General features: G+C 36.9%; 1 protein-coding gene across 4 annotated transcripts; it reads right to left on the bottom strand.

Moving 5' to 3' along the window:
• Positions 1–2,846: 2,846 nt before the first annotated feature.
• On the bottom strand, positions 2,847–6,225 carry LOC137939164 (uncharacterized). 4 transcript variants are annotated; one of them, XM_068784374.1, is made up of 6 exons: positions 5,825–6,225; positions 5,156–5,196; positions 4,886–5,007; positions 3,542–3,953; positions 3,306–3,472; positions 2,847–3,157 (listed from the first exon to the last, which is right to left on the bottom strand). In XM_068784374.1, the coding sequence occupies exons 3-6, from the start codon at positions 4,997–4,999 to the stop codon at positions 2,864–2,866; spliced, it is 987 nt and encodes a 328-aa protein (XP_068640475.1). In that variant the 5' UTR covers positions 5,000–5,007; positions 5,156–5,196; positions 5,825–6,225; the 3' UTR covers positions 2,847–2,863. The 4 variants fall into 4 exon arrangements, with proteins under 4 accessions (XP_068640475.1, XP_068640474.1, XP_068640477.1 ...); XM_068784373.1 differs by having other exon boundaries at positions 3,306–3,953; XM_068784376.1 differs by lacking the exon at positions 4,886–5,007 and having other exon boundaries at positions 3,306–3,953.
• Positions 6,226–13,005: the final 6,780 nt, after the last annotated feature.

Here is a 13,005-nt window from a genome sequence, read left to right as displayed (position 1 = left end):
ATAAATATGGAAATTATCTGGAAGCTTAAATTGGTTATTTTGTGATAAAATATCATTATTATGGCTGAGACAGGAGAACTTTATACCATGGTTAGAGTAAATTCTGGGTTTGATGGAAAGGATACCATCATGATTACTTAAAAAAAAATGACAATGCATAATTATCTTAATTGGGCTAAGTCTATCTTAAGGGTAGAAAGAAGATAAAGTTTATTCGAGATGATCCTCCAGTGCCTCCAGATGATGATTGGGGGGCAGACGACAATCAGGTTATGAACTGTGAGACAATCTAAGTCTATACTCTTAGAAACTAGGTGATGAACTGTGGGATAACAAAGGCTACATGGTTGTCTCTAGAATATTTATATGCACAGGAGAGTAATCTCTTTCGAGTTTATGAGTTGTATATAGACTTTTTTTGGGTTGAAAAGAAAAAATCGAACTGTTACAGAATATTATAGTGTATTCCTTGGCATATGGCAAGAGATCAATGTATATCATCTGTTTACTATAGAAGAAAATTAGTTGAAAAAAAAACAAAATCAACTGCTTGTTGCAAAAAAAATGGTTGGTTTAGGTGTTGAATTTGATGTTATTAAAACTCATGTGTTCGCTTCTGATGAAATCCCTACTATCTCTACTACTTTTAATCGGATTATGAAGGCTAAGAAGACTATTGTACTTGGAACAGGCAAAGGAGGTAAAATAATGGAAGTCACTACTCAATACTTCCAACACTACATCAGCCCCTACAGATTCCTCTAGAGGTAGAGGTAGAGAGGACCCAATAGAAATAGAGGAGGTGGTGATGGTAAGTTAGAAAGGAAGTGTGTTCATTATGGCAGAAATAATTATTATTCTAACAGATGTTGGGTTAAGTTTGAGAAGTATGCATGGGCTAATTCTAGTACTCCTGATAGTGGAAGTGGGAGTTTAGATACTTCTATGTTAGTTACACCGGGTGTTTCATATGAGATGTAGCAATTGATACAACAACAACAACAACAACAAATTGCTCAACCCATGGCCTAGATCATTGTTGCTCGACCTCAGCATCTGTAGCTCATGTTTCTATCCTAGTTCCTAGTTCTACTAGTGTTGATTTAAATATGGCAGTTTATCATGTTCACTCATCACCATCTTAAGTTCTTGACTCGGGAGCCTCTAGACACATGTCAGGTGTGTTGTCATTGTCTCCAATTTAAAAGAGTCTTTGTGTATCAAACACATTAATCTTACAGATGGTTCTACCTCTCCTATTCAAGGAGTAGGTAATGTTACTCCTGCTTCCTTTTTGTCTCCTCAATCAGTGTTTTTTGTTCCCAAATTTTCTTTAAATTTGTTATCAGTTAGTCAGCTAGCCAAGTCAATGAGTTGTTCCCTCACATTTTATCTTACTCATTGTGTTTTTCAAGATCTCGCGATGAGGAAGACGATTGGTTCTATACTAACTAAAAAACCATTAGCAAAATAGTATTCAGGCATTATGTACCGCAAATTTTTCTCTTTAGTGGTACTTGTGGGTAAGTCGTCCATTTGCAGGAAAACTAACCCATGTCTTTCCGGACATTTCATCTAGTTCTTCTTTTCAGTGTCAGTCGTGTCAATTGGGCAAGCATCACAGAAGTTCGTTTCCAATCTTGTCTCATAAAACCATCCATCTATTTGAGATTGTACACTCAGACGTCTAGGGTCCTTGTCATGAGTATAAGGGGATAAATGAAATCAAAATTTGACGAAGAGAAAACATAGATTGAGGGAAAAATTAAAAGAATGGATGCAAAAATTAGAGGGAGCAAATTTCATTGGTCATAAGCTAAATATTATATGCACATATTTTTAAATGATGGTTTGTCAGGCAGAGCTTGGAAAAATTTCAAAGACAGATCCATGCATAACCTATGGAGAGTATTCATATGCATCATGGCACTTTAGTTTTATAAGTGTGTTTATCATCATCATAAAGGCGGAATTAGGGAGGACATTGGTCTCAAGATCTCATATTCTACTAAAGTTTTAATGATAACAAACAATTAAAATTAATCTAGTACATTGAGATGCTTCTGGCAAAGTTTCAAAGTCATTCCAAACTTCTACAACTCAAAATGTTGAAACAATAAGATAAGAGTGTTCAAACAATAGAGAATAGAAGAAAAGCCAGAAAAGTGAAAACCATTCAAGTGCCCTATAAAAAAAAAAGAGCAAACTAACTCAGGATCTACAAAACAAACTATCTAAATGCCCAAACTTCTTCCAGATGGCTTGGAGAGAGAAATGTAACTCTTTGTTTGAGCTTTGTATTTTAAAAACCATCCTATTGAGATGCATTAAATATAAGAGTTGTATTTTAAACAAGTAACCCTTGCAAGTATTGGTCAAACCTTGTGCAGTCAAGACTTTCCCTCAACTCACCTCATGTGGTTGAGCCTTTAATTTGGCTATTGAGGTGATGGAAATCCCAAAAATGGGTCTAGACTTTCAAGTCTACTTAGTAATTGAACATCGTTTTGTGGGTCAAAGTAAGAGTACCTCATTAGCTACTAACCATAAGTCCCAAGTAGGGGCAGGTGTTGCTAAACATCCCTTTGTGGGTTTAAATAAGAGAACCTAGTCAGTTGTTGACCATAAATTTTAAGTATGGGTAGGTATTGCTTGTAAATAGGCCCTTGTGGCTAAATGTAAATACCCTTTGATTTATTGAAAATAGTAATTCATCTTTAAAATACAAACACCTTGGGAGTGGATTACAATCTAAGATAGGATTGTGAACCTCTATAAATCTGTGTCTTTATTATATAATTAATTGCTTTTGCATGGACAATTAGATCAAAATCAAGAGAGTAAAATAGAACACATTAAATGCTTAATCATTCAAATCGTTTATCAAGGTTTTGGACTGAGAAGAATAAAATAGAGCAGTCAAAATGATGGAGAATACTGACACCAAGGCTGAAACAAATGTAATTGTAGATACAACTCTTGTATGTGCCCCATCACCACAAGGTATCTGCCATATAATACCAGCAGAAGTGATAGATTCTTCATCTTGTGCTGTTGACATCCAGAAGCAGTTATGTTGAGATTCTTTTTCTTTGCAGTGAATAAACGTAATTAGTGCACCAAGTTCAACTCTTGAATAACCACTTCCATCAAGAGGCTGCAAAGCACAATTGAAAGACAAGTTGAAGAATCGCCAATAGTCAGGTTTTGATTCACTCACATGACTAGAAAAACATAGCATGACATACTATGTAACCATTTCATGTATTTTCTTTTCCAATTTTTTGGGGGTGATTTGGACTTACGGGATATCGAGCATGTAGAGGCAGTTCCATCGTGATTTCTGGACTTCGGTTATCTCTTGACTGAAGTTCCTGACCAATATTCATGTGAACTTCAACAACAGATTGGCCAGTTAGAGCTGAAGGCAGCTCCAGGTTTGTCTCACCAAAAACAACAGCATCAGTAAACACTGCGACAAAAATTGCGGTTAGGCAAACAAGGAACAGAGGATTTTTCAGACTCGAACATGTAGCCTTACCACCACGTTGAACAAGATGTTGCAGCTCAAATGGATCTACAAAAACTCCCCGTGGCAGCTTTTCGACAAGCACAACTTTGCATAGGAGAGTATCTAATGTACTGACGTTCCCAGCATCAGAAAGAATAACAAGCTTGATTGAGGAACGTAAATGGCGATGAGAACCTTCACCAATTAATTGGCGTTGATTGCTTGACAGTTTGAATACAGGCTTATGACCACTTATGAGCCAGTTACATAAATGAGAGCACAATTTCTTGTCCAAAAATGTTTGAAAATCTGAATCCAACAGACTATAATTTTTGTTGAAGTAAGATTCAAGAAGATACTTCTCAGAGCATAGTGTGCAGCTAATAGAGGCATTTGGATCACACCTGTCTGAATGATCAACATATGGATAATGCATTCCCACCTACATAGAAAATAATACAGTTAAAGCATGAAGAACCCAGAGCAGAACAGCAGAATAAACAGGAAAAATCAACTATAAATCCATATTTAATTGAAATAGCTCACTAATCATTATTTAAGAGTCACGGCTTAACACACGACTCATGAAAAAGGGGCGACCTCCAGGACAACAGAAATTCAACTGCAGTGATCATGTTGTAAAAAATTCTGTTTTTTTTTTTTTTTCTTTTCCTTTTCCATAGTAAATTTTTTTTTCAACTGCAGTGATCATGTTGTAAAAAATTCTGTTTTTTTTTTCCATGGTAAATGACAATCAAATGGATGTAATCTATCTGAAAGTTAGTCCTCAACCACTTCAGTGATATAGCTCAAGTATTTAGTACCAGTGGGTTCATCTTTCGGGGTCACAAACAGTTAGTACATAACCAATGCTCACATGCGTGCACAAAATCTAACTAATAAAACCATGACGGCCTGCAAAAATAAAAAATAAAAATATCACCCAAAGAAAGCTGTCGCAAAAGCAGTAAAATATTGAGGCAAACTCATGCATCGCAACTTAAATGCAAAAGAAGAAAAAGAATGTTAGCAAGAACAAATGTTACCTAGAAGGAATGTTAACAAGAGCAAAAGAAGAAGAAGAATGTTAAAAAGAACAAATGTTACCTAGAAGGAATGTTATCAAGAACAAAAGAAGCAGAAGAATGTTAACGAGAACAAATATTACCTAGAAGGAATGCTAACAAGAAAAAATGTTACCTAGAAGGAATGCTAACAAGAACAAATGTTACCTAGAAGGAATGCTGAATGTCACCTAGAAGGAATGTTAACAAGAACAAAAGAAGAAGAAGAATGTTAACAGGAACAAAAGAAGAAGAATGTTAACAAGAACAAATGTTGTGTTAACAAGCACAAAGAGAAAAGAAGACCAACCTCATTGTAAGATGAAGGAATGCAATCACATGTACCAATCCTGCCTAGAAATATGATCATGATGGTGCCAAACAATAGCTTGACTAGAACATGAGAGACTTGCCAGTTTTCCATCACAGTTCCTGAAAGGTCACGGAATACCAATCATTACTGAGACAAATGTCATTAATGCTATGTTGTACTTCCATAGTAGGCAGAAATTGTCATGCAACAGATTCTAGACTAGATAGAGCTTACAGGATAGAATTTGATTATCTATTGTAGCCATACCTTGTAAAATGTGGATCTGAAATGTAGTCCTTTTAGCAGATCTGAAATGAAATGATACAGAAGACAAACTTTGAGGAGTACATCATAAATGTGAATAGTTACATTAGTCTCACTTAAGAGCCTTTGGCTGAATGGCCGCACGAGAGGGTTTCTAGTCTGAAATCGTAGGTCAAGTCTCACTGGAGGTATTGAGTGTAGTTTGTATGTGTAATCAACATTCACAGAAAAAAAATATGAAAGTTTTACAGTTACTTACTCCGTGAGAGAGGAAAAAGTCTAAGAAAATAGTCCAAAGAAAACAGAACAGACAGACATTTCTTTTGCATAACAGAAAAAAAATATAATAAATGAGAATATCGAGTTCAGATTTAGGCAAAAACACTAGATTCCACATTCTAACTAAGACTTAAACATTTAATTCAAATTCCAAATCGACAACCCAAAACTTACTGCAAAATTTAATTTAAAATCATTTTAAAGGTTGCGCTCATGGTCCGCAAGGGAGAGTTCCCACAAATCAATGGCAAAGAAGAAAACAAATAAAACATGAGAAACCAAAATAAGCAACAAATTAAAAATCTTAAAAAGCAGATAAATAAACATAAAATACAAAAGAATCAGCCTTGATTAGAAAAACATAAAAAACAAAGAAATTAATTAACCACATACCTGCAGTGGCAGATCCGTATGGGAAATAGATTGGAATGACGGTGGGATAGTTCCCCGCTAATCGTCAAATTGATAGATAAAACCAGTGAAACTGCTCAGTAGAGAAAAGATGGGAACAACGTTTACGCAGACTGTTGATTTGAGTTCGCAAAAAAAGTAAATGGTTGAATGGGGGAGGAAGAAAGAAAAAGCGATGGTTGAGGAAAAAATAGAAGAGGCGAGAATAGGTGTAAAGATAGACGAAGAGACCGGACACGGAGAGTGAAGAGCGCGAAAATGTTCTGGAAGCAGGAATGAGAGAGAAATGGAGTGAGCTTGAATGAATTTGTTGGCATCGGGCCTGATTAAGGGGGGGAAATCATGCCTAAAAATTATATAGAGGGGACGAGGGGTTCTCTTCGAATTTGGTCCTGCTGGAAAATCATTCTTTGTTGAGCAATCGTGATCACCGAGTTCGACAAAACAACCCAGCAGACCCACTCCGATCCAACCCAGTGTTCGACTCCACCTCCAACATCTCCCGACCCTGATTCCTCCGTAAGTTCGGCCCTGCCATTCTATTACTCCCACTGCAACCTTTTTTCTCTCTGGTTAGACGATTCACACCTTTACAATTGATTAAGGATGGTATTTATATATTTAGAATAAAAAAGATAAGTTTTACAAGAGAAGATAATTACAATATGGGATAAATACAATGGGATTTTATCCGATAACTGAAGGTATTATATGTTAATCTGGTAGCGGCTAGGGCAGACAGAATCAGAGAAAGCGCATCGTCCGATGAAGAGATGTGTTTCGAGGGTTCTTGGAAGCAAAAGGATGGGAAATACATCGACACTGGTAGCGACTAGGGTAGATGGAATCGGAGAGAGCACATCGTTCGACGAAGAGATGTGTTTCAAGGATTTTTGGAAGCAAAAGGACGAAAAGAACAACACTAGTAACGACTGGGGCGGACGGAATCGGAGATAGCACATCGTCTGACGATCAGCGGCACAGGTAGTGGCCGGAGTGGACGAAATCAGAGAGAACCTATCATCCGGTGAAGAGATGTGTTTCGAGGGTTCTTGGAAGCAAAAGGACGGGAAGAGCATCGGCACTAGTAGCACCTGGGGCAGATCGAATTGGAGAGAGTGCATCATTTGGTGAAGATATGTGTTTCAGGGTTCTTGGAAGCAAAAGGACAGGAAGAGCAGCGACATTGGTAGCAGCTGGGGCGGAAGGAATAGGAAAGAGTACATCGTCCGGCGAATAGATGTGTTTTGAGGGTTCTAGGAAGAAAAAGGACGGGAAGAGCAACAACATTGGTAACGGCTAGAGCGGACGGAATTGTAGAGAGCACATCATCCAACGAAGAGATGTGTTTTGAGGGTTCTTGGAAGCAAAAGGACAGGAAGAGCAACGACATTGGTAAGGGTTGGGGCAGACGGAATGAAAGAGAGTGCATCATCCGGCAAAGAGATGTGTCTCAAGGGGAAGCAAAAGGATGGGAAGAGCAATGGCATTGGTAGCGGCTGGAGCATACAGAATCAGAGAGACCACATCGTCCGATGAAGAGATGTATTTCGAGGGTTCTTGGAAGCAAAAGACAGGCAGTTGTTGACAATGAGTTTTTTTTTTTTGTCATGCTATTTCTCACTTGTGTTCATCCATGCGCGAATGGTACATGCACGGGACAGGGGTATCGAGGGGGGAAAATAATATTCCCCCTAGACTTAGGTCTGGCTCTACTGAGATGACACAATTGGCAGAGAATGCTGGTGCAATGTAAGAGAGTGTAGTTATCGGCAGATCTAACAGTGGTGAAGGTCAACGACGACACCAATGACGAAGGTGATGATCGAAACAAAGTCGGAAGGAATGAAGGCGATAGACTCGGGAAGGAGGCGGCGGCGATGTCTGGTGACAACAGAAGAGTCGGAATATAGCAAGATGACGGTGGATGGAGGGACAGAAGCGATGAAGGTGACGGTAGGAGCGGCGGCGTAGGCTGTTCTGCGGCGGTGATGATGGCTTTGGGAGGTTAAAAAATATTAGGCGAACAACTAATAGTGATCAAAAGGCTAGATGAAGAAAGAGATGTCGTGGCGGGGATTCTGCAAGGAGAGTTGAAGCACTGGCGCTGGTGTGAGGAGGCGATTTCGAAGAAAATATTCATAGGAAGACTTTTGCGGCTTCGCAGAAGGGTCATTGCGGATGGTCAAGGGGAGGCAGAGAAAAAACGGTGGAAGTAAAGGTTTTTGCGGCATCGATGAAAGGTCATTGCAGATGGAGAGGGCGAGGCAGACGGAATTGAGAGTGCATCGTCTGGGTGGTTCAGTTTGGGAGGGTGTGGCAGAGAGTGAGTTACATGTGGAGAGGTAGCAAAAGAGAAAAAAAAAAGGAGGATGGCAGATGCAGAAGATCGATATGCTCTGATACCATGTTAGATGTTGAATTGAGCCAGTATTTTACAATTGATTAAGGATGGTATTTATACAATTTAGAATAAAAAAGACAAGCTTTACATGGGAAAATAATTACAACATGGGATAAATACAATGGGATCTTATCTAATAACTGAAAAGATTATGTTAATCCCTTATCATCTCGTCACCTTGATGAACGTAACTCAACCTTGTCCTCTACCTCATCACCTTGATGTACCCACCTCATGAAGAACAACATATCCTCCTTCAGACTTAACACCCTTAAGACTTCACTAAGCTCACCAGCCAACCACCCCCATCGTCTAGTGCGTGAGCATCATCCTATTCATTAGCTGCTTCCTGTAAATGGAGCCAAACATTGATCTCTTACATGACCAATTTTTTTATACCAATCACAATATGTAGCTGGTCCTCTAGGAATATCAAATCTTTGCCAAAACATCTTATTGTTACCTTCAGGTAATTGTCTTGCCATCTCCACCTCGACTTTCACCTACCGCGTACAACCAAGCCCCACACTTCTCCATTACCTCGTCCTTGCCTCTTTTTACACTCCAATTGATGCCATTTAAAGTAGTTCAAGCCATATAGGGGCTATATTGATAACATGTTGTTCTTGATAGTTTTATTTATTTTTTGGTTTTTAAGATAGTGACTAATATTTAATCCTAAAATTCATAGAACTTGGACCACATCAACCGATTGAGTGGAACCTACCCTTCTTTCTTAGTTAGGACTTTGATAGACCCCAAAGTAAGCTCAAAACTCCGATGAGAATTGGCCTCTATTGTGTCAATGAATTTACCTCTATGTCATAGAAAGAGGGGGGAAAGTTACTAACACGAATGAAGAAGGAGCATGCACCCAATTATAGGGACATGCCACCCTATTGATGATTGAGTCAATTTCTATAAGCACACAAAGAAAATGCTTTTCAAGATTCTCTACTAAATAAATTAAACTTTCTAATAAATCACTCTTTTTATTTAATATTATTTATTCTATATTTAAATAGTTTTATAATAATAGTAATTATTCAAAATGATATCTTGTTTCTATATATAGTTAATTATATACACGAATATTAAAACTAAATACCTAACATTAACATTCAGATTAAATATTTTGTGAATTAAGAATTATTACACTTATTAATTGAAATTGAGATATGTTCCTATATCTGTAATAGGAAAAGAATGAATTGTTACCGAAAAGGGAGGAGAGGAAGGAGCCACTTGCATTAGTTCTGAATGCTCTGTTTTTCTTCCTATTACTTGAAAGATAATTGACTTTTCATGCTATGTTATGCTCTATTTGTCACACCCGAATTCTAACTCATAGAACATCAAACATGGTGCTCCTTTAAGTGGCAATTTTTTATTTTTATTTTTTTTACTACTTGCATTATGTTAACATTCTGACAAATGTCATATTATCATAATCACAAAGAAATGCTCCTAAGTTTATTAAAGTATACACACTTTGAAAGGTTTACTGTAAGACTTCATACTTTACATCATACATACTAGTACATGTTTCAAATATCTTGGGTACAAAATCTCCAACTATAATTTAAAAACATATAATTACCCAATAAAGTCAAATTCTTACACCTACCCAATCTCTTAATTTGACTCCTTAGATGTTTTCGCTTGAGTATAAAACAAGCTGCTCGAGTCCCTTATTCCCTAGAAAAAGTATCCACATAAGTGGGTGAACTATTGCCTAGTATGTCCTACTCTTGGTCATAGAAAAAATTTGAAACCAAATAGGAATTTCAAAACATTATTTATCATCAAAGAAGATGGCACATATTCAAACTAAAACTTATACATGCTACAATAAAATTTTGCCATCTAATCCAATTCAGAATCCCTACATACCTCAACCATTAAACAATTATACATACACTTATGCAAGTATCATTCTATTAACACCTTGGATATTGTCTAACAATAACATCCACCCAACATAGATATTTCATGAAAATTATTTAGTATAAATGTGAATCCAATTCATCCTCAATTTTTCTAATTGCAAAGATATACATGTTACTAGATCTTGTGAAGCATATAAATTTTTTTTATAACACTATCTCATAATATACCCTCATTGAACACTTAACCACATCCATACTCTCCACTAATTTGAGGCGTCTTGCTCTCTACTTGGGTCCTTATTATATCCGTGTTTACAACCTATGTCAACTTTTGATTCCTTACTCCTAATTAACATTTTTTCTCATGTACTTGTATTCTTTTAGACACACATAACCTTGTCGATTGTTCAACAATATCTTTACCCCTCACTATAGATGAGGCACAACAGTTCCAAATTTTATAAAATAGTTGGTCTACTCACACACACATATCCCTATTGATTTCCCAACAAGGTCTTTACTCCTCAAAATATATGAGGAATAACATTTCCAAAGTTTATTGTTCTACTCACACACACATATCTATGTTCCTAGGGTGGCATCGAATCCAGACGAGCCCGAACCTACCAATGTTCGAGTTGGGTTTGATTTAAATATTTTGAACTTGAGCTCGAACCTCATAATTTTAACCGAGTTCGAGTTCGAGCTTCCACCTATATTTAAAAGTTTGCATAAAATACATGTTAAATAAATTGTATATAAAATTATCTATACACTGCATAAAATTAATCATAAAAGTTGCATAATTATGCATAAACTTTATTAAAAAAATAATTCATCTGTCAAAAAGGAGCAGTTTTATATTTCCTCTCTCTAACAATTATTGACATTCAAAATTCCCAGGTCCATTACTCAACTCAAAAAAAAAATTGACCTTTTATATTCTGTGACTACAATGGAACTCACGAATATTAGTTCCTATATATATATATATATATTAACAGTGGAAGAAAGAAAACAAGCAAGTCGATTACACTTCTGTACATAAGAAAAATACATTAGTTCAAAAAGAAATTTTAAGTGCAACATACACAGATGCATTTTTCGGAAGAGTTGCTTGTCCATAGCAACAAGCTGGTAGGAGCACGTTGCCATGAGCTCATGAAAATGTATGCTCATAAACATATAAGCCACACTTGAAAAATTTGCTAATGTATGTACTATATGAAATGTTCTACCTACAAATGAATCCATTAACAGTTAATCACAACTATGAAATTCATCAACAGACACACAAAATGACCATGATTCTAAGCCCATCTGCTTGAACACCTACAGTGAATATTTTAAGCGTCAATTTAGTATTTTAGAAGTACTACTATCTATCGTGGCTCATAATTACTATTTGGAGCACAGATGGTAGTTACAATGTGAAAAGAAATATAAATTTGCACAAAATTGGGATAGAGTAAGGGATAAAACTAATATAAAGATACCGACCTTAATAATATGTCCTTGTTCACTCTCTTCTTTGCTCTTCACATGCTTAATCTTCAAATTCAAGTCTTTAACTATCACAATACTATTGTGCTTGAAGAATCGAGTAATCTCCCCAACTTTACCCATTTCTGGCCCTGAGCACCTTAACATGCTTCTTTTGCAGCACCAGAAGACTATTTGGTTTAGATTCTTTCAGTTTTTATCTTTTAAGCTGCCATTACATGTTCAAAGGACAAATTATGGTTATTTGAGAAAACAGAATTTCATCATGAGCACTTCCACTCAAACTTTCCAACTAAAAGATCTTACATCGCACATTTGCCTTAAAGGTCAAGGAATAGAAAGTGAAGATTTTCGACAAGTATGATGGGATTTTCAATTTGCTCTAGTTGCATAATACTTGGCAGGCTATCTGAAGGAGCTCCAACATAAGAAATTATGATATTCTAGCCTCAGGTTTGGAACAATACACTCCTGCAATGAACAGGACATTTGTATCACATTTAGAGAAATTATGATATCCTAATGGTTTTCACATGCACATATTATCAAACAAGTAGTCAGCACTATAACTGTTAATCGGGTGTCTTGAATCCGATTACCCGACCCGGTTCGGATCCGTGTTGGGACCCGATTAAGAAATTAAATCGGGAGCTCTCTGATTTGGGGTTTTGAGGAGAGGCCGAGACGACGAGAGTTTTGGGGATTCTCTGCGCAGAGAAAGCGGGGTTCATCGAGGGAGAAATCAGACCTCGATTTTGTATGCTTGAAGCCGCAAAGCTTCACCCCTTTCCGATTTTAGTGGATTCTCGTTTCCTCCCGTGGAGTAGATTGTCGTCAAACCACATAAGATCATTGCCTTTTGTGCTATTTATGTTGATTTACTAATTCTGCATCTATTACATATTTCTCGCTTGATTATATACTTCGTGGTTAGTTATTCTCAGTTTATTGTGCTCGGATATGTGTCTTCGTTATAACAATTGGTATCAGAGCGGGGTTTTTCGGCGACGGCATCGGATTTCCGTTTGTCCCTCTCTGTTTCCGCTTACGGGAAGAGAGCTCTTTATCCCGAGCTTCCGTTTGGTGTTTTTCTAGAAGTGCCGAAAGGGGAAGAAATTTTTTTTTGGGCACTGTTCGGTGGTTTTCTATAAGCGCCGAGGAGAAGAAAAAAAAATTTTGGGGGTCACTGTTCGGTGTTAAATTCTAGAAGTGAAAAGAGAGAGATTCTGTTTATCAGAGAGGTTCAGATAAAATATTTAAGCATCTGAGCATTTTTTCATTATTGAGGGTATTTTGGTAATTATGACTACGAAGTATACATTATAGAAATTTGATGAGCAGATGAGTTTCAGTTTGTCGTGCGTGCA

The sequence above is a fragment of the Aristolochia californica genome, unplaced genomic scaffold (genome assembly GCF_029961685.1).
Source record: "Aristolochia californica isolate CCGP_79_NKW_82.1479 unplaced genomic scaffold, dmAriCali1.0.hap1 SCAF_8, whole genome shotgun sequence".
Taxonomy (NCBI): domain Eukaryota; kingdom Viridiplantae; phylum Streptophyta; class Magnoliopsida; order Piperales; family Aristolochiaceae; genus Aristolochia; species Aristolochia californica.
This window is presented reverse-complemented; position numbering and strand designations above follow the sequence as displayed.